Genomic DNA, 22,375 nt, shown 5'->3' on the forward strand with positions numbered 1-22,375 from the left:
TGATATAACACCAGCCATACTGGCTTAATGCCGTGATAAAATAACATCACAAATATATATATTTTTTTTTTATTTTTTTTTTTTTTTTTTTTTTTTTTTTTTTTTCTGGTATCAATTAAAGTTTCAAGAAACCGGAAGAAGTCTCTAAACCCGTTTCGGTAAATTTGCAGGTAGGTTTTGTTCTGCTTAGCTTCTTTTTCAGCAACTCCTCACATGATATAAAATATACTTTGGTTTGTCCGATAACAAATTCATGTTCAATTTCTTTTATCCCTTTGATTTCTAAAGCTTTTATAGCCGTAGAATATTATATGTGGCTTGTTCTTGGCCGTCAAGATCAAGCACGTACTCTGTAAATGGCATGTCTTTTTATGTGTGCAAAGTAGGTTCACAGAATACCACCAAAATTATAACAAAGAATTTTTAGATTCACTGAACTAAATAATTAAAACGCATTCAACATTAATAAGATCTGGCATCAGCAAAGTTCTATGATGTGTAAACAGTCATTTTCAGAACTTTTAAAATCACCCCAGTAATGAAATAAAAGCATTGGTACTAAATATTTTTATTCATGAGTTCAGCATTTCATTCAGAAACACTTTTTGTAGTAACAGCCGATAAGTAGAAAAATATACATCTAAGAAATGAACAGATCAATAGCGATGATGAAATGAATACGGAAGTAGTAACAATGAATGCCTTGGAGGCAATGGAAATATGACCAATACAAAATTATATTTTTTAGTTAAGTACGTAATTGCATTTATGCATAAATAATTGAGGTTATGACGGTGATGAATAAGCTGAAATTAATTCAGCCATCGTCCTGAAGGACATTTTCTAAGGTACAAAGGAAATTTCCCTTAATTAGGTCATTTTCCAACGAACTAAAAGTCGACACTGGAATGAATGGGAATCTTTTCAGGTCTAGAGTTAGTTTCTGAAGTGAGGGGAGGCAGATGAGGGAAGTCAGGGTCTTTGGCGATAGCGAACCTGCTCCTAAAAAGATAGAACGAAGACGGTTCATCTCATTGTTCTTCATCAGCTCGTCTAGAACGGAGTCAGTGAGAGCATCGTGATTGACATCCAGAACTAAGTTTTCCAGCGAGCTGTTTCCTATTAAAAGCCTCTCTAGAACAGCTGGCTGGATAACAGCGCTGGAAAGAACTAAGCATTTCAGATTAGGGAACATCGGCAGTTTAAGGGAAGGGCGACTCTCATCGGAACGGGCCTCTAAGCACACGTGTCTGATTACCAGTTTCTGAAGGTCTGGGCAGGACTCGTGGACGAGCTTTAAAGTTTCCAGTGAAACAGAATGGAATGTGAAAGTCTCGAATTCTATCTCAAGTTCTCGCAGGTTGCATCCCACAGACTTTACTGCTGATATGATGAGGTCTTCAGACATTAATCTCAAGGTTAACGATGATAAATCTTGAAATACTGAGAGCATGGCCAGTGATGATAAACCTGGGTCGTAGCATTCGATCATCACTTTGCGCAACTTCGGACAGAAGCTTTCCAAATTGACGAGGGCATCGTCTGTTGGTCGCCAAAGGTCGATTGAAGTTAGAGAAAATGACGGATTCTCAGGCGACACCTTCTTCAGGAAAAGAAGAGTGTCGAAGATGGAGGAATTCCAAGAGGTGTAATGGATATTTTGTAAGCCTCGGAAAAAATTCAGGAGCACCACGCTCCCAAAACCTGTTAAAAATGGTGACTGAACCGACAGATGTCGGAGGGAATGCTGGCACTTCTTTTCGATTTCTGTAGTATCACCTCCTACGCAGATGATATGTCCTAGTGTCTCGAATTTCTGCTCTGTGTTTAAGAGAGACCGAACGACGTCTTCATCTGTAACGTTGCAGTTGTCAAGTCGAAGGGAGAGCAGGTCACAGGGAAAACTATTAAGGTGTGTGAGGATTTCGTGACCTAAAGTTCCAGAAATATGGATGGACATCAGACGAGGGGACCGATGAAGGATTTGGGTCAAAATTCCAGCTTCCATACTCACCCCTTCTAAGCGAAAGCTTTCCATTCGGAATTCGACGACATTTTCTAATTCCTGAAGGAGAGAATGACATTCATCTGATTCAAGGTGAATCAGTTTTTCGCTCTTGACATTTGTAGTCAGGCAGAAATGTCTGACGTTGGTAAGAAGCTGCAGAAGAATAGCAGACATCACTTGTGTAGGGTCTTCCGTTTGTTGCTTCTGAATAGTTTCACGAATTACTGATGTTCTAAGATCCCAAGGCAGAAAATGACTCAGGAGGCCACAGACTGTTAACAGATAATTCTGCAAGAAGAAAATAAGCAGCTATCAACTTTATGATTGGTAAGTCATTAATAGAAAAGAAATAAAATTCAAGATGAGAAATTATCCCTTAATTTGTAGAAACAATTAATAAATAGTAAATCATCCCTCTCTAGTCACAAATTACCTTATTTTCATGACAGTTTGTTATCGCAGGCAAGGTGATTTCCTTTACCACAGTTGAGCGACTCAGGTCCAAAAGGCTTTTCGTGTCCTTCCTTGGGGCTGATATTTGCCAACCTGAGAGAGGAAGAATCATAAGTGAGATGCTAATATTGACAACGCTTACTGTTCTTATTGTAAAGCGAGTCTCCTTTAAAGAAAAAAAAATCACAATCAATTTTGTTAGATATCATAAAATGTAAGCACAAATTACGGTAGGTCAGAGATATTACTATAAGGAAATGAAAGGCTGCTGAAATATTTCGTCAGAGCAGTCATATGATTAAACTGAAGACGTTAGGAATGCTAACAAATTGTATGAAGGAGGTAGAGCAAATCACAAATCTTTCCAGTTCGTGACAGATGGGAAGTTTATGCACCATTTCCTCTTTAGCACACTCCCATAATTCTTCTCCGACTGAAACGAGAATACATAAACACTTACCGCAAGCACCGTTCTGGCTCAAAGAGGCCATTTTTTTTTATCGGAGTGATTGATCTAATAAGTAAAGATCTGTGTCACGCAAAACGAATCTTCCCCAAAGCAAGATCTTCCCGGCACATGGGAAGACGGCGCCACCTCAGCGAGTGCCTCTCACGTTACTGAACTGTCAGGTGTCACTTTTCCAAATATATATGCGACGCGTTTGTTCGTCAGTACTTTCGCTAAGCCCCTTGCGTTCGGTTACAACATGTTTCCGAAGAGGAATCCGCAGTCGGTTACGTAATGCCATAATATTCTAGAAACTCTAACCATTGGTGCCGTAATGCCACTTACTCCTCTCAGTCGAGCTATCAGTCAGGTAAGGAACTGATGAATCGGAAAAGTAAGGAACTGATTAATCGGAAAAGTAAGGAACTGATGAATCGGAAAGTAAGGAACTGATTAATCGGAAAAGTAAGGAACTGATGAATCGATACTGATTAATGAATAACTGATGTCGGAAAAGTAAGGAACTGATTAATAGGAAAAATCAGCTTCTAAATACATCGATAGATTATACTACCACGAAAGTAAAAATGAAAACCTAAGTGATAATAATAATAATAATAATAATAATAATAATAATAATAATAATAATAATAATAATAATAATAATAATAATAATGTTGCTAAATTGAAGACAAAAGGTAAATGTTACCAAGTGTTAATCACTGGTGAGCTGCAAACCAAATCTCTTTTTCTTACTCTTGTTCAGATTTTTTCCGACCAATAAACAGTTTTGAATGTGTAATATGGAAAGAACAGTTATCTTCCTTTTACTCAAGCGAAGCTCATATATTTTTGCAGTCATATCGAATTAGCGAGAATCCGATCGTGAATTAACTATATCCGGCGGTTGTGCCTCGCTTGGTTGGTTAGTCGGAATCCTGAGGTCCTCAGTTACGGGCCTCCTTCGAGCACGACCGTGATGGCACAAACCTAAACCACCGCCCTTCGTTCAACAATCGGTCTGCTGGTGGGCAGTATTCATAAAATAACATCATTTCTGAGTTTTCTTTAAATAATGGTCGGATACTCTTCTCCTAAGACATCAGGAACTTTGTGCAATGACTGAAACTAAACCTGTTCAGTTCAGTATGCAATGACTGAAACTAAACCTGTTCAGTTCGATATACAATAACTAAAACTAAACCTGTTCAGTTCAGTATGCAGTGACTGAAACTAAACCTATTCAGTTCGATATGCAATAACTAAAACTAAACTTGTCCAGTTCGATATGCAATAATTGAAACTAAACCTGTTCACTTCGATATGCAATGACTGAAACTAAAACTGTTCAGTTCAATATGCAATGACTGAAACTATTCAGTTTGATATGCAATAACTAAACCTGTTCAGTTTAGTATGTAATCACTGAAACTAACCCTGTTCTGTTCGATATGCAATAACTGAAACTAAACCTGTTCAGTTCAGTATACAGTGACTGAAACCAAACCTGTTCAGTTCGATATGCAATAACTGAAACCAAACCTGTTCAGTTCAATATGTAATAATTAAAACCAAACCTCTTCAGTTCGATATGCAATGACAGAAACTAAACCTGTTCAGTTCGATATGCAATAACTGAAACTAAACCTGTTCAGTTCAATCTGCAATAATTAAAACTAAACCTGTTCACTTCGATATGCAATGACTGAAACTAAACCTGTTCAGTTCAGCATTCAATGACTGAAACTAAACCTGTTCACGTCCGATATGCAATAACCTGTTCAGTTCAGAGAAACTAAACCTGTTCAGTTCAGTATGTATGCAACTAAACTCGATATGCAATAACTGAAACTAAACCTGTTCAGTTTGTAATAATTAAAACTAAATGTCCAATCCAATGAAAATAAACCTATTCAGTTCGATGCAATAACTGAAACTAAACCTCTGTTCAGTATGCAATAATTAAAACTTCAGTTCAATATCAATGATTGAAACTAAACCTGTTCAGTTCAGTATTCAGTTCAGTACTAAACCTGTTCAGTCTGATATGCAATAACTGAAAATAAAACTGGTCAGTTGTATGCAATGACTGAAACTAAACCTGTTCAGTTCAATATGCGATAACTGAAACTAAACCTGTTCAATTCTGTATACAATGACTGAAACTAAACCTGTGTAGTTCGATATGCAATAACTGAAACTAAACCTGTTCAGTTCAATATGTAATGATTAAAACTAAACCTCTTCAGTTCGATATCCAATGACAGAAACTAAACCTGTTCAGTTCAATATGCAATAATTAAAATTAAACCAGTTCAGTTCGATATGCAATAACTGAAACTAAACCTGTTCAGTTTAGTATGCAAAGACTGAAACTAAACCTGTTCTGTTCGATATGCAATAACTGAAACTAAACCTGTTTAGTTTGATATGCAATAATAATAACTAAACCTCTTCAGTTCAATATGCAATAACTGAAACTAAACTTGTACAGTTCAGTATACAATGACCGAAACTAAACATGTTCAGTTCGATATGCAATAACTGAAGTTAAACTTGTTCAGTTCAGTATGCAGTAACTGAAACTAAACCTGTTATGTTCAATATGCAATAACTGAAACTAAACCTCTTCAGTTCAGTATGCAATGGCTGAACGGATACCTGTTTGGTTCGATATCCAATAACTGAAACTAAACCTGTTCAGTTCGATATTCAATAACTGAAACTAAACCTGTTCAGTTCGATATTCAATAACTGAAACTAAACCTGTTCAGTTCAGTATACAATGAATGAAACTAAACCTGTTCTGTTCGATAAGCAATAACTGAAACTAAACCTGTTCACTTCAGTATGCAATGACTGAAACAAAACCTGTTCTGTTCGATATGCAATAACTGAAACTAAACCTGTTCAGTTCAGTACACAATGAACGAAACTAAACCTGTTCTGTTCGATATGCAATAACTGAAACTAAACCTGTTCAGTTCAGTATACAATGAAAGAAACTAAACCTGTTCTGTTCGATATGCAATAACTGAAACTAAACTGTTCAGTTCAGTATACAATGAACGAAACTAAACCTGTTCTGTTCGATATGCAATAACTGTAAATAAACCAGTTCAGTTCAGTATACAATGACTGAAACTAAGCCTCTTCAGTTCGATATGCAATAATTGAAACTAAACCTGTTCATTTCGATATGCAATGACTTAAACTAAACCTGTTTAGTTCAGTATGCAATGACTGAAGCTAAACATATTCTGTTTGATATGCAATAATTGAAACTAAACCTGGTCAGTTCAGTATGTTGTGACTGAAACTAAACCTGTTCTGTTCGATATGCAATAACTGAAACTAAACATGTTCAGTTCGATATGAAATAACAAAAAAAAAAAAAACAGTTCAGTTTGATATGCAATAACTAAACTAAACCTGTTCAGTTCAGTATGCAATGACTAAAACTAAACCTATTCTGTTTGACATGCAATAACAGAAACTAAACCTGTTCAGTTCAGCATGCTGAGGCTGAAACAAAACCTGTTCTGTTCGATATGCAATAACTGAAACTAAACCTGTTCAGTCCGATATGCAATAACTGAAATTTATCCCGTTCATTTTGATAGGCAATAAATGAAATCAAACCTGTTCAGTTCGATATGCAATAACTGAAAATAAACCTGTTCAGTTCGATATGCAATAACTGACACTAAACCTGTTCAGTTCAATATGCAATAACTTTAAGTAAACCTGTTCAATCCGATATGCAATAACTGAAACTAAACCTGTTCAGTTCGTTATGCAATAACTGAAACTAAACCTTTTCAGTTCCATATGCCATAACTGAAATTAAACCTGTTCCGTTCGATATGCAATAACTGAAACTAAACCTGTTCAATTAAATATTTAATAATTGAAACTAACCCGTTCTGTTCGATATGCAATAACTGAAACCTATACTGTTCGTTTTGATAGGCAATAAATGAAACCAAACCTGTTCAATTCGATATGCAATAACTGACACTAAACCTGTTCAGTTCAATATTCAATAATTTAAGTAAACCTGTTCAATTCGATATGCAGTAACTGAAACTTAAACCTGTTCAGTTTTGATAGGCAATAACTGAAACTAAATTTTTTCAGTTCCATATGCCATAACTGAAATTAAACCTGTTCTGTTCGATGTGCAATAACTGAAGCTAAACCTGTTCACTTCGATATGCAATAACTGAAACTAAACCCGTTCAGTTCGATATAGAATAACTGAAACTAAACCTGTTCAGTTCAATATTCTATAACTGAAAATAACCTGTTCAGTTTGATATGCAATAAATGAAACTAAACCTGTTCACTTCAATATGCAATAACTGAAGCTAAAACTGTTCCATCGATACGCAATAACTGAAACAAAACCTGTTCAGTTCGATATGCAATAAATGAAACTAAACATGTTCACTTCGATATGCAATAGCTGAAAATAAACCTGTTCAGTTCGATATGCAATAAATGAAACTAAACCTGTTCACATCGATATGCAATAACTAAAACTAAGCCTGTTCAGTTTGTCATGTAATAACTGAAACTAAACCTGTTCACTTTGATATGCAATAACTGAAACTAAACATGTTCACTTCAATATGCAATAACTGAAACTAAACCTGTTCACTTCGATATGCAATAACTGAAACTAAACCTATTCACTTTGATATGCAATAACTGAAACTAAGCCTGTTCAGTTTGATATACAATAACTGAAACTAAACCTGTTCACTTCGATATCCAATAACTGAAACTAAACCTGTTCACTTCGATATTCAATAATTGAAACTAAACCTGTTCACTTCAAAATGCAATAACTGAAAATAAACATGTTCAGTTTGATATTCAATAACTGAAACAAAACCTGTTCAATTTGATATGCAATAACTGAAACTAAACCAGTTCAATTCGATATGCAATAATGAAATACGAAACCTTTTCAGTTCAGTATGCAATAACTGAAACTAACCTATTCATTTTGATATGCAATAACTGAAACTAAACCTGTTAAGTTCGATATTCAATAACTGTAACTAAACCTGTTCCGTTTGATATGCTATAACAGAAACTAAACCTGTTCAGTTCGACATGCAATAACTGAAACTAACCTGTTCTGTTTGATGTGCAATAACTGAAACTAAACTTGTTCACTTCAGTATGCAGTAATGGAAACTAAACCTGTTCACTTCAATATGCAATAACTGGAACTAAACCTGTTCACTTTGACAAGCAATAACTGAAACTAAACCTTTTCAGTTCAGTATGCAATAACATAAACTAAACCTATTCATGTGGATATGCAATAACTGAAACTAAACCTGTTCAATTCGATATGGAATAATTGAAACTAAACTTGTTCAGTTCAGTATGCAATAACTGAAACTAAACCTGTTCAGTTCAATATGCAATAACTGAAACTAAACCTGTCCAGTTCGATATGCAATAACTGAAAATAAACCTGTTCAGTTCGATATGGAATAACTGGAACTAAACCTGTTCAGTCCGATATGCAATAACTGAAAATAAACCTGTTCACTTCGATATGCAATAAATGAAACTAAACATGTTCAGTTCATTATGCAATAACTGAAAATAAACCTGTTCACTTCGATATGCAATAACTGAAACTAAACCTGTTCACTTCGATATGCAATAACTGAAACTAAACCTATTCACTTCGATATGCAATAAATGAAACTAAACATGTCAGTTGATAACTGAAAATAAACCTGTTCAGTTCGTTATGCAACTAAAACTTCGATATGCAATAAAAATAAACCTGTTCACTTCGATATGCAATAGCTGAAAACTAAACCTGTTCACTTCGATATGCAATAACTGAAAATAAACCTGTTCACTTCGATATGCAATAACTGACACTAAACCTGTTCAGTTCGTTATGCAATAACTGAAACTAAACCTGTTCACTTCGATATGCAATAGCTGAAACTAAACCTGTTCACTTCGATATGCAATAACTGAAAATAAACCAGTTCACTTCGATATGCAATAACTGACACAAAACCTGTTCAATTCGATATGCAACAACTGAAACAAAACCTGTTTAATTCGTTTTGCAATAATGGAAACTAAACCTTTTCTGTTCGATATGCAATAACTGAAACTAATCCTGTTCACTTCGATATGCAGTAGCTGAAACTAAACCTGTTCAGTTTGATATGCAATAACTGAAACTAAACCCTTTCACTTCGATATGCAATAACTGAAACTGAACCCTTTCACTTCGATATTCAATAACTGAAACTAAACCTGTTCAGTTTGATTTGCAATAACTGAAACTAAACCTGTTCCCTTCAGTATGCAATAATGGAAGCTAATCCTATTCAGTTCGATATGCAATAACTGAAACTAAACGTGTTATCTTCAACAAGAAATAACTGAAAATAAACGTTTTCAGTTCAGTATGCAATAATGGAAACTAGACCTGTTCAAGTCGATATGCAATAATTGAAACTAAACCTGTTCAATTCGATGCGCGATAATTGAAACAACCTGTTCAATTCGATATGGAATAAGTGAAACTAAACTTGTTCAGTGCGATATGCAATAACTGAAACTAAACCTGTTCACTTCGATATGCAATAACTGAAACTAAGCCTGTTCAGTTTGATATGCAATAACTGAAACTAAACCTGTTCAGTTTGATATGCAATAACTGAAACTAAACCTATTCAGTTCGATATGCAATAACTGAAAGTTTACTTGTCCAGTTCAGTATGCAATAACTGAAACTAAACCTGTTCAGTTCAGTATACAATAGCAGAAACTAAATCTGTTCAAGTCGAAATGCAATAACTGAAACTAAACCTGTTCAATTCGATATGCAATAATTGAAACTAAACCTGTTCAAATCGATATGCAATAATTGAAATTAACATGTTCAAGTCGATATGCAATAACTGAAATTTAACCTGTACCATTTGATATGCTGAAATTGAAACTAAACCTGTTCAATTCGATATGCAATAACTGAAGCTAAACCTGTTCAATTCGATATGCAATAATTGAAACTAAACCTGTTCAGTTCGATTATCTTCATCCATGTTAGAAAGTGTTTTCATAACCATTCGATAGCCGCTGTAGCTTGAATGGGTCCATGTTTTCATTTTCTCCTGCTTTTCATTTACCATCTCAAGCTTTTCTGTCTCTCACGTTTTGCAAATGCCAACACCAAAAACGTGCATGAGAGAGGGGCAGGAATTGGTGGGGAAGGTTTCCGATTTTAACACACACTCCCCCATATCTGGGCAAGAATTATAAATCACATAAAAACGCTCACTTCATTTGACATACAGAAATTTTGACCTTTTAGTCAAGCTGTATAACGCCTGTTCGGTCAACCTTTTTATATCTGTACTTCGTTATGACAAGATGCACAGGCATACAAAGTTAACCGAACAGACGATATACATCTCGACAAAAATTAATAATAATTGTCTGCATGATTTACCAAATGAAGTGAGTGTTTTTATGGGAGCTTATTTAGAGAGCAGACAGGTGGGGTTAATAAAGTAAGCAAAGCAAAAAGGAAATTCTGCCATCCAGAAAATCATAAAACTTCTGCAGAGAATCCCACGACAGTGGTCATTTACATTTATTGTTCCACTCAAGTGCACTCTGTTAGATCTTCTATCTCCCAGCCTAGAAAGAAGCGCTCTTTAATCTTTTATGTAAGTTCCCGGGCCTTAGGTGTTAGAAACGTTGTATCTCTTTGGTCACTAGTCGCATTGCTATCTGCTTTGTATTTCCCAAGCATTCCCTCTGGTTTCTTCTTACCAAAATCAAGGGAAGATACAGAACTTTCGATCAGTAATAGAATCATATGTCCTAAGCCTGGTGAAAATATTTTAGATCACGAAATGATATAGGTTATTCCAGTTCCGGGAATAGATGAATAAAGTTTTATTTTCTTTTTCTTTTCAATATTATTTTGCACTGACGTTACTTATCGTCGGTCTTTTAAATTTATCCATCAGCATTTGGTTTATAGTACGGAATGTTTTGAAATAATCTTACTTCCTTCTTTTTGTGTTATCGTTTTAATACAAATTCGTTTTAGTTTTCTGTAAAAGGAAACTATTGAGATGGCTTCGTCTGTCCGTCCGCACTTTTCTGTCCGCCCTCAGATCTTCCAAATTATTGAGGCTAAAGGGCTGCAAATTGGTATGCTGATCATCCACCCTCCAATCATCAAACATACAAATTGCAGCCATCTAGCCTGAGTAGTTTTTATTTTATTTAAGGTAAGGTTAGCCGTGGATCGTGCGTCTGGCACCACTAGAGGTGCCAGCCGCCGACTCAACTTCACTTGACTGCATCTGGGGAGCAACTGAGCGCTGCCTGTCGTGGCTGAGAGTTTCATGCTGCAGCACATCGAGAGTTTCAGGCAGCATTATACGCTATACAGAAAACTTGATTGCATTTTTTACTTGCTTCATTTGTGATTAGTCTATGCAGGCTGGCAGCCATGTAACACTTATCTGCCCGTCGATGTTACGTTAATCGAATGTAATGCTCCCGCAAAAAATAAAAGAGCTTTCAAGTTCTCTCTGCATGGCTCGCCCTGAATTCTGCTTTCTCTCTCTCTCTCTTTCTCTCTCTCTCTCTCTCTCTCTCTCTCTCGCGCGCGCGCAGGGTAATGCAATGGCTCTACTCTCCTTGTTAAAATCATAAACACTCTCTTCTCTATCTACGTCGAGTGATGTTAGCGGTTTCACGCTCGACTCACTAGCGAGGGATCCTGTGTTCGAATCCCTGGAAAGGACTTACTGTGCATTTGTTAACCTAAGCAGTGAACCTGGTATTCAGCTAAATGTTGTGAAAATGAACATTGATAAACTGCGGTAAGATGTGCTTTGAGTTTTACGTAATGATTAAAACTACAGATTCCTTCAAAGTAATACATTAAGCTCTGCTACTCTCAACAGGACGACAATTTGATTTCTTAACGAGAATAAAAAATAACAGAGTTTTGTTGAAGCACTTTAGTGAATTAAATATTTCGGATGAGAGAAGGACAGGGATATTGAAAAAAAAAAAGTCTTCAATACGAAACTCAGAAAGCAGAAGATAAAAAAGAAATAAATTCACTTGATACCTCAATGAATTGCGTTATTGCTATAAAGAAAACATAAAATATACCACTCAAAGGAAACGTGACTATGAGTTTTCTTTCCTGACCAAAAGCTTCGACGTCATATCGTCTGAGAGCTCCATCTTCCTCTTGAAAAAGTTCAAGTTCTTAGTTTGGGTTCTGGGGTACTTAGGAAAGACAGGAATTTTAACGAGAAATAAAGGTATGCCGGCGATTTCGACATCACTTAACATAAAGAGACAAAAATTATAATGGAGAAGAGGATAAAGAAAACACGGTGCTGCTTTGGCTTTTTATCTATGTGTCGCCTACTCCGAGATGCTAGTACTAAACACCGTATGGTAAATGTAAAGTAGACGGCCGCACGAAGATATCGTTCATTAATATAATTTGTCGACTACACAGTATAGAAATGGCGTCCCGAGGACCTTCCGCCATGTTCAGTACTAGCACTTCGGAGTAGATGACGCGTAGGTAACAAGCCAAAGTAGCATCGAAAACACTCATTGTTAGCTGTGCGAAATTAATACTTTTTCTCAGTTGAGTTCTGGGGGTAAAAGCTATAAAGGAAACAAAACATTATTAGTTTAATATTAATTTGAATACTTCACCCATCCCGGTGTCGTTATATAGCCTAATACCCATATTCCTATTTTCTTTATCTTAAAATGGTAAATAATTGGAACGATGAATGACCTTAAAGAACTGCAAATCTTTTGTTGTAAAATGTATTCGAAACTGGGATACAAGAAAGCTAGAAAGCTAGAAAGCTTGCTAACCAGTAGCATAAACCTTCACTCGACACTACGAATGAAATATAGATTCTTTTATGCTATCTTTCCCAATATTGGAATTCTTTTTACCATGCTCCTGATGGCTGTCAGGTAAAATGACTAAAAAGAGAAGGAAGCTGATTGTGCCCTTCTGCAACCTGCATAAATGCATCGAACAGTTGTGAAGATTACAGACATAAATTCTTCCTCCTATTGCAGAGAAGAGACAAGATTAGGAAAAATTCCTTTACCAGAGGATTGATCCTTTTTTGACGTCCATAGAGGACTGCGTTTTTGACAAGCAAAGAGTCGTAGATGACATGAATGATTTCTAGGGCATGGATCTCTGAACAAGACGAAGTCACTAAAAGAAGGAATCAGTTAAATAATTACACATTATATTAACAGCTCTTAGTTTCCGTAGTTCATATACAGTCACGCTGCTTCTTTTTCCTTCTTCTATTTCTTCTCCTTTTACAATAGTTTAGAGCACCTCGGCCGTTCATCCTGGATGTCTTCAGATTTGTTTAATAAACAATCTGTCAGGACGAATTCATCTTGAGGTATAGAAAAATGTCGCCGAGACCAGTGCCTAATGAACAGGGTGATGAAGAATGACTTTGGTCTTGAAAATAAGGAGCTGTGACTGATGTTGAAAATCGACACATTTTCTAATCCGGATGTTTCTTGGCCCCATTCCGTTCACTTCTATCGTACCATTTCGCTTCAACTCTCCCCTTGGGCGAAGGAACTGAGAGTTAGTGAGCTGTCATTCATTGCTTCGGTGCTTTATCAGTGCATAAAGAGTCCGGAAAATTTTAAATCTTTAACCATGCAGAAATATTGTTGCTCTCATGGGTGTGTTCAGCAGGCGGGGGGTGACACTTTGGCCATAGGGCGGCAACAAACACTCCCCCACTCCCAAAGAAGTTTTTAATAAATAATTGTATTACTTTTTCCTGGAATTATTGTAAGTCAGTTGAATTTTTATGAAAAATTTAAATGACAATGCAAATTCAAATGCATATTATAGCCTACCAGCCTTTAAGCGAACATGAGGTGTCCTAAAGATTACTTCATTAGGAATAACGATCGAGCTTTGTTCGACGAACTTTGTCCGATGTGACGTGAGCAATTTCAGTTTGACTTTGACGTTTAAAATGGTTCAGTAATGGTTTGACTAGCAATGAACATTTTTTTTAAATATATTGATCAAACTTGCAAGTAACATTGCATAATAATCATCATCATCATTATCATCAGAATCAGAATGCCTTTGAACAAGCAGATATAATCTCTTGAAAATACTCGAATTTAACACTAAAAATGCCCTCTTTTTGAGCAGCATTCTGCGTCCGAGGCCAGGCTCCTGCCCAGCAAGGAGATCTTCCTCCAGGGCTGCTTTCCCCTGGAGACTCGTAGTGTCTCTGGCCGGTTGAAAAGCCTTACTTTGTGGTTACCATCCCTCAAATCAAAATGTCCCTGCCTAACCAGTTGCCCTTACTTTGGGTCTACCTTTTCTTATTCTCATGGGATCCCTGCAGCACCCACAATGGTTGAAGACTAACCTATTGGGATGTCTTTCCCAGGAAGCCTTGACTACCACCCTCGTGGGGATGCTTATTAGCATGGCAGAAGTCCTGCCTCCCTCTTGAGAAGGCAGCTGAGAAGGACCTCCCAGTCAAGGGTGCCCTGATTCCCTCTGGATACACATCTTTAGGGAAGGGTTCTAGATCACCCTCCAGGGATGCATTCCTTGGAAAGCCTTTACCCTGGCCCTGTGTGAGGCCCACCTCTTGAGATACCTCCCAGCTAGGTAGGAGCTTAGCCTAGGATGGAAACCCTGTAATAGGATCTGGCTGTGGTAGGGCTCCCTTCGCGAAGGCAACCCAGGGGTTGTTGCTGGACACCCTCCTCAAGGGATCCCTTCCCTAGGAAGTCTTAGCCCCACTCCTGTGGTGAGCCCTCGTACAGGGTTTTTTTCGGCCTCACAGGAGCCTTGCCTCCCTCCTGGGTAAGGTAGCCCCAGAGTAGGACCTCCAAGGCAGGATACCCTGGCTCTCTTTGGGAAAGCATCTGTGTGGGAAAGGCTTAAGGCCCACTTCAAAGGATGCCTTTCCTAGGCAGCCTTGGCCTCCACCCCTGTGATTAGGTCATCCTACATGGATGCCTTCTGACTTGGCAGGAGACCTCCCTCTCTCCTGAGAGGGCTCCAGAGAATAGACTCCCTACAGGGCTGACCTGGCTTCCTTGAGGAAGGTACCCATGGAAAGGGCTAGAGACCCTCCTGAGATGGTTCCTTCCCAGGAAGCCTTTGCCCCTACCACTGTGATGAGGTCCTAGCAGGAGCCCTACTTCTCTCCTGAAAAGGCAGCCCCTAAGGCTTCCCATGAGGAGTGCCTCTAGCCCCTCCTTGAAGGATGCCTTCCTTAGTAAGGCTTGGCCACTATCCTGTCTTGCAGGAACCCTAACTGCCTCTTAGACAGGCAACCCCGAAGGAGGGACTCCCTTCCAGGGGTGCCCTGGCTCCCCCTGGGAATGCATCCCTAGGGGAAGGGCTAGAGACTCTCCTCAAGTGATGTCTTCCCTAGAAAGCCTTGTTCCCACACCCGAGGTATGGCCTTCCTGATGGGATGCTTCCAGGCCTTCTAATAACGCTTCCCCGAGGAAGGCCTCCTTTGTGAGAGCTGACCAGAGGAAGGGTCCCTTGACAGTCCCATGTTATGTTAGACGTAATGACTGACTTCTTTCATAGAATGCTACATGAAGGACGTTGGAATCATACTTCTAGTTATTATGTCGACGAAGGATCAGACTGAAGGACTCTGCAGCCTCTGGGAATACTTCAGTTCCAGAAGTTTATATAGTTTAGCAATTCTGAGTATTAGCCTCGGCTCCAACTAGGTCTTATTCCTGAAATGGGATTGTTTAAAAATATGAAGAAAACTGACAATTTTTTGCGGTGGTTGAGAGAGAGAGAGAGAGAGAGAGAGAGAGAGAGAGAGAGAGAGAGAGAGAGAGATAGAGTTCTCCCAAATATGATCTGGAATGAAAAACATCTGCCTGATTGTGATCATAAAAAACGGGGTTCCCATTACTTACCTTTACTTATAAAAGGGAAAACAGGCGCGTTATAAATTTGAACTATCCTATCAAGGTTTACGAAGAAATGCCAAAGCTTATTCCACGAAGCAGGCAACGAACTCCTTTTAAGTCCTCGAAAATCTAGAATTTTGCAGGAAACGTTCCATATTATCTTTCCTGAGGAAACATTCGGGGCTACGGAACAAAATTCTAACGGGAGCTTTTTCACTGACACGTACAAATAGTACAAATACCTTTGTGAGACTGAATCATAACTGTGGCTCTCAAGCATACTTCATGTCTTTATTTATATATGGGGTTAGATCTACCTCAAAAGTACCAGTAAACTTTCTCATTTATCCATCTATAAAAGAATATCTAATTTTGCCTTGTTTTTTTGTATCTAAGGATGCTGTATGAGGAAATGATCTCCGAGGGGATTTATTCAAATACTTTGATTTCTGGGTTAAGTCTGGAGGATGTTTATGCGGCAAAATGCCAAGTGTGAGTGTGTATAGGTTTTTTTATTACTTTTTACAAGTACTACACTGAATAATTCCTGGCAAAAGGTCAAGTTTTCTAAAAACTCAATAAAACACTTTTACAATTTGTTTATCATTCAGTTACTTAGTTGTTTATTGATTCTTATATTATGTTACTATATTCATTGCATTATATAATTTTAACATTTATTTAGCGCTACTAAAGACCCTCGAATTAAGTCCACTGTAACATGAGTCCTACTTGACCCCTAAAGAAAATTACTATCTATGCCTTTGCGAATTATCGTAGATCATGATAACAGTTATTATCGAGTTAATTAATACTTGATGGAGCATCTTACTGCTCATTTTTTTATCTGTATCTCATCACAAAGATAATTCCAGGTGACAGAGAATTCTGAACTGAGTCATTGTATAACCGGTTTGGTGAGTTTTGACATTTATGAATTTTTTAATGTTTATGTAGACCCAACACGTGAAAAGCGTGTACAAGTGTATATTTTCATTTTCACTGCAATCAGTGCTATCATAAGTCGTAACTCTGTACCGCAGTATTGTGAATCAATGTTGCTGATGATTTGAGCAGCTAGGGATGGTGATATTTTATGACACGGTCATAGAAACAACCTGTCATAGAAATTAACTTCTTGATTATATTGATTAAAATTAAACTCAAGTCTGTACTGAGTACGTCCGTACAGCTGAGGGTTTTGGTCATTATCGTCGTGATAAGATAATAAATTCCATCGCATAAACTAGAACAACTTTGAGTCTTTTTCATTTATTCGATATGTGGCATTTGTAAGATTACAAGTGACCTTGTAATCCAGATTTTCAGCAACTAGGCTATTAATGAGTTTCAGTTCTTTCAAGTTGGTGGTAAGATTTTCTGTCTCCAGTATGTACTGTGTGTGTGTGTGTGTATATATATATATATATATATATATATATATATATATATATATATATATATATATATATATATATATATATATATATATATATATATTTACGTTCTTACCTGGCCTACTTACTGTTTTCCTTGTTCAGGGGTCCAATCTGGGGTCTAGCTCATGAACAGGGGTTTACTAATAACCTTGAAAATCTGACTGCAATTTGCTAGGTCAGGCAGGAAACTTAATAGAAAGAAGTTGGGCTGAGGGCCTGCTTCAATAAGGGACTGTTGCAGATAAACACTTAAGTTTACTTTAAATGAAATATATTTACAATTAAACACATCAATCTGAAGACTGGGGAATGATAGCCAGATCCAACAGGGGCTGCCACATGGTTAGTTATGATATCACTGTCCAAGAATTGAATAGTCTATGATTAATCCTCTAGAAAGGGATGCTGAAGAATTGATTGCAGTGGCCTTTTCACTGCAAGAAGCACAAGACAAGTCGATGTTTCCACAGCCGATGTACCATCTTATAACAGAGCAATGGAGGGACCTCGTCAAATTTCACCAGTTCTAGAGGGATGAGTTTAATGGGAAAATGCAAAGGTAATGCAACTAGGTGGTCGAAAGGTGACCACATGGAGGGGTCAGCTCAATAAGGAGCACACAAGGGGTAGTGTGTTGGTCTGCTGACGGGCTCTTCTGAGAGCGACAGCCGCTGTTTCTCGCCTTATATGACCTCGGGGGCTTATTTTCTTGCTCCTCCCAGAGGTCACTGGAATCGCGAGATGGTTGTTCAGTCACCTCGTTTTCTATGTTGGGATCTATCCTGGTGGCTTCTGGCAACCCATGTTCGCCAGTTTTTATAGGGAACTCAACCTTTCTGAAAGATTTTCGGCAGGCTTCATCTCCATTCACCTTTTATCTGAAAAGAGGTAATTCAAGCAGTCACCAGGTCTTTAGAAAAGATAAACAGATGCACCGAAAAGGGGAGCATGGAGAAAAATTTACATAGGGGATGAGTTTCTCACGCCCTCCTCAGTTAGGTTTCAGTGCGAAATTACCTTATTTTGGGGTGCAAAACAGTTTGGAGCTTTGGGTTTGATTCAGAAGTGATTTCCCACTTAACAATATATATTAAGCTGAAAAACTGTACAATCACCTTGTTATCAATGGTGTAAAGGGAAGTTAATTCATACACTTCGAAATATTTAAGTATTTTATTATTAGTTAATAAAGTGAAATGCTAAAGTGCATAATTCAGGGCTCTTCCTCTTCAAGGATCAGTTTCTCCTCCATACCTGTATTGGAAATAATGATATATGTAAATGTTATAGCCTTGATATTATGATTATTTTCTTTATAAGAAGAATGTGAACATAAGAAGCAATTACACTGGGTTTAACAATCGTTATCTTAACTATGAGAAGGTCAAGGCCAGGAAAAATTTAAGCCAGATAACCATAACAAGGCTGGATAATCATATCCTGAAATATAATATAAAGCCCTCATAAGTTACCATAATTACAGAGATTAATCCTGATTTTACACCTCGTTGTGACAATGAAAACAAAACACTGGCTTACCACTTTGTACAAACAATTAAGCACATCCTTAACCCCCCTAAGTAGAGCTTCCGAACCACTGGAAGGACAAAAAAAATCCTTCAATGTACATACAAAATGAGATAAATGACTATAAACGTACTAAGCCAATTGCAGGTAGGAAAGATATAAAATGACAGCAACAAAGGCTCAAAGAGAAGACCAAGATTACCATTTAGTATTTGTCCTAACAATACTTGGCACTCACCTTAGTCAATCCGAGCAAGAAGTAATCAACGCTAATGCTTCGGAGAACGATGTGTGTCTTGACGGAATCATCCACTATAGTGAGTAAGGTGACGTCCTGAGAGCTCGATGAATAATAGTATGTCGTGAGGCACAGAACACATCCAGGTTGAAAGTAAATTAGGGACCGTTGACTCAGTAATGCGAGTAGAGTCCAAATATGGAGTCTTTGTCTATAAAATATGAGCTTATACGGAAGACTGCTTTACTGAAGAATTCCTTCATCTTGTAAATGTCCTCACACCTTGACGGGAAACTTGGTTCTGGACAGGAACTTCTGTTTTGTTCGAACTTTTTCGTTCGTTTTCAGGTCTCGACGTTCCTCGAAAACAACAAAAGAATGGAAGAGTCAGATAATTGCTAATTATAGCTGTGGCTGCAGGAAGGACAATCGGCGGTACCAAGTATTTAAGTGTTTTAATGATACTAACCAAAACTTGTGTGTGTGTATATATATATATATATATATATATATATATATATATATATATATATATATATATATATATATATATATATATATATATATATATATATATATATACACAGGGTGATTTAGAGACAAAGCAACACAACGGTCCTTGCCACGTTCATGCTAAAATTGTTGAACAGAATGTGATATCACAAGCAGAAGACTTCCACAACATTAACCACTTCACACACCTGCACAGAAAGGCTATCTATAGCACATCAAACCTACTATCTTGCCGGCACTCTTACACTTCTTGAATATCATGGGTCTTCCTTTCCAGTAACTCTTTCCTGTCATCTGCGTAGTCCTTTTCTAGGACTTAGGCAATGCCCCTTCCTCCTTTCCATAACCCCAGATCATACAATCTTCTCACTACTATCCTCCATTCAGTCTACATGACTGATCCATCTCAAGGCTAACTTTTACGCCACTTTTTCTTATGTACGGCCATATCCCTCACCTTTCAATTCTTCTCGTGCAGCACATATTTCACATGCAGTCACCTCATCAGATTGTACTTTTTTATTTAATTTGTATTAAATACCAACATTTCACTTCCATAAAAGGAGTTGGGTCAACATAATTTACGAATATGTTTGGCAAAACACAGATTTAGGTGCATCAACTGTCTTTTCCAAAAAAAAATCTGGAATATTTGCTGGGTTATATGTTTCTAACAATAAGGAAATAAAAGGCATTAACCAAAAAAGCTGTTTGATCCCTCGCAGTGAAGAGCATTTCATCACTCAAACTGTCAGCATGTTGCCTAAGGTATTGCACTGATGAAATTAACAGAACCACTTGTCTCCATGCAAACCAGTTCCTATATACATACCACTTAACCTCTAAAAGATAAGGTTTTAGTTACTAGGTTTTCATTTCCAATATCTAAAGCAAGGTGAAAAATTAACTTGATCTTAACTAAGCATCAACAATGACAGTTGTAATACTGAACTCTACTTTGCCAGTTTCTGATTCTTATTGTAAATGAGAGGATTGCAATAATTGAAAACAGTACAGGACTCAGTTTTCTGATAAAGTACACATCAACAGTTTGTGATACTGACATGGGATGACCAATAAGTTAACAATCTTGATACTAAGAAGCTCCACGCTTGTCTCAAGTTTGTTTCGGAAAACTTTGAGTAATTAGAACTAAGCTGCTGACTAGAGAATGACATTAGCTCATATAGATTTATTATCGCATTGACTAATCCACTGACATTCCAAAAACTTTTTTAAAAGAATGTTCAGAGAGTGTATTTGTTTTAGGATTAAAAATAAACGACAAATATTTATGAAGAAAACTACAGTCAAACCTTGACTTACAAGTAGACCAATGTACAATTTTTTGGAGATACAAGCTGGCACACGAGCAAGTTTTTGCTTTAAGAAGTAAGCCGAGATTTGATCTACAAGTCATCTTCCAATGTTTCCGCCATTGCCAGCACCGGGATGCCTAGCAGAGCGATCTCATTCAGTTCACATGGTTACATTGCTGTGCGAGCGTCTCCACATCATCTCGTAGCATTTCTCGTTTTGTTTTCTCGCTGTGCCCCTGTATTTTGGAACATTTCTTAGTTTTCACCATGGGCCCTAAGAAAATGAGTGCTAAGACCAGCGCTGAGAAGAAGAAAAGGCCTATTACCTTGGATATGAAGTGTAAAATCATAGGGAAACACGATCAAGGTGTGTGTGTTATGGACTTGGCGAGGCAGTACAACCAGACTACTTCTACGATCTGTACCATTTTGAAGCAGAAGGAGTCAATAAAGGCTATAACGCCAGCCAAGGACGTCAAGATTATTTCAAAGCTCCGGACTTCTGCCCATGAAGAGATGGAGAAGTTGTTGTTGGTGTGGCTGAAAGAGAAGCAGCTGGCAGGGGACACCGTGAAGGAGAGCATCATCTGTGAGAAGGCACAAGACATCTATGTGGATTTGGTGCAGAAGACGGTAGGAACGTCGATGGACGAGGCATCAGAAGAGCCATTTATAGGCAATCAGGGCTGGTTTGAAATTTTAAAAAGAGGACTGGCATTCACTCCATCATCAGGCATGGTGAGGCAGCAAACTCTGATGTGAAGGCACCTAAGGAGTTTGTTAAAAGGTTTGCCAAACTGGTAGATGCAGAAAGATACGTTGCCCAGCAAGTCTTCAACTGTGACGAGACAGGACTCTTCTGGAAAGAAGATGCTGAGGAGGACCTACATAATGGCAGAGGAGAAGATCTTGCCAGGCCACAAACCTATGTGGGATAAGCTAACCCTTGTGCTGTGTGCGAATGCGAGTGGCAACTGCAAAGTTAAGCTGCTACTCGTATATCACTCAGAAAACCCCAGAGCCTTTAAGTCCCACAAGATAACCAAAGAAAATCTACAGGTTATGTGGAGGGCAAACTCAAATGCATGGGTCACCAGGGATATCTTCGTCCAGTATGTAAATGTGGTCGTTGGTCCTACCATTAAGAATTATCTCACCACAAATAACTTACCCCTGAAAGCCCTTCTCATCCTCGATAAAGCTACCGCACACCCACCAACCCTCACAGACGACATCGAAGAATTCAAGTATATCGAGGTCCTGTTCCTTCCACCCAACACCACCCCTATCCTGCAGCCCACGGACCAGCAAGTGATTTCAAATTTCAAAAAGCTCTTCACCAAGCACCTGTTCAAGCGCTGCTTTGAGGCTACAAACCTCACCCTTCGAGAGTTCTGGAAGGATCACTAG

At 37.8% G+C, this 22,375-nt stretch overlaps 3 protein-coding genes and 1 long non-coding RNA gene across 4 annotated transcripts; 2 read left to right on the forward strand and 2 right to left on the reverse strand.

Moving 5' to 3' along the window:
* Nucleotides 1–578: 578 nt before the first annotated feature.
* On the reverse strand, nucleotides 579–3,063 carry LOC136826804 (uncharacterized). The gene is made up of 3 exons (XM_067084244.1): nucleotides 2,922–3,063; nucleotides 2,442–2,554; nucleotides 579–2,296 (listed from the first exon to the last, which is right to left on the reverse strand). The coding sequence occupies exons 1-3, from the start codon at nucleotides 2,950–2,952 to the stop codon at nucleotides 818–820; spliced, it is 1,623 nt and encodes a 540-aa protein (XP_066940345.1). The 5' UTR covers nucleotides 2,953–3,063; the 3' UTR covers nucleotides 579–817.
* Nucleotides 3,064–18,527: 15,464 nt separating this feature from the next.
* LOC136826474 (uncharacterized) lies at nucleotides 18,528–19,279 on the reverse strand. Its single transcript, XR_010849624.1, has 2 exons — nucleotides 19,134–19,279; nucleotides 18,528–18,965 (listed from the first exon to the last, which is right to left on the reverse strand). It is a non-coding gene; the product is annotated as an uncharacterized lncRNA (long non-coding RNA).
* A 1,953-nt stretch (nucleotides 19,280–21,232) lies between these two features.
* Nucleotides 21,233–21,727, forward strand: LOC136827088 (putative CENPB DNA-binding domain-containing protein 1). Its single transcript, XM_067084843.1, has one exon. The coding sequence runs from the start codon at nucleotides 21,233–21,235 to the stop codon at nucleotides 21,725–21,727; it is 495 nt and encodes a 164-aa protein (XP_066940944.1).
* Nucleotides 21,728–21,769: 42 nt separating this feature from the next.
* LOC136827089 (tigger transposable element-derived protein 1-like) lies at nucleotides 21,770–22,375 on the forward strand. The gene has a single exon (XM_067084844.1). It carries the CDS (start codon nucleotides 21,770–21,772, stop codon nucleotides 22,373–22,375), a length of 606 nt encoding a protein of 201 aa, XP_066940945.1.

Source organism: Macrobrachium rosenbergii, chromosome 41 (genome assembly GCF_040412425.1).
Source record: "Macrobrachium rosenbergii isolate ZJJX-2024 chromosome 41, ASM4041242v1, whole genome shotgun sequence".
Lineage (NCBI taxonomy): Eukaryota > Metazoa > Arthropoda > Malacostraca > Decapoda > Palaemonidae > Macrobrachium > Macrobrachium rosenbergii.

Bases quoted from the DNA above. Each gene is read 5' to 3' on its own strand.
- LOC136826804 (XM_067084244.1), bottom strand. From the start codon at position 2,952: ATGGCCTCTTTGAGCCAGAACGGTGCTTGCG. The intron at 2,555-2,921 runs GTAAGTGTTTAT...TTCCTCTCTCAG, and splicing joins GAGCCAGAACGGTGCTTGCG to GTTGGCAAATATCAGCCCCA. The intron at 2,297-2,441 runs GTAATTTGTGAC...TTCTTCTTGCAG, and splicing joins CAAACTGTCATGAAAATAAG to AATTATCTGTTAACAGTCTG.
- LOC136827088 (XM_067084843.1), top strand. From the start codon at position 21,233: ATGGGCCCTAAGAAAATGAGTGCTAAGACCAGCGCTGAGAAGAAGAAA.
- LOC136827089 (XM_067084844.1), top strand. From the start codon at position 21,770: ATGCAGAAAGATACGTTGCCCAGCAAGTCTTCAACTGTGACGAGACAG.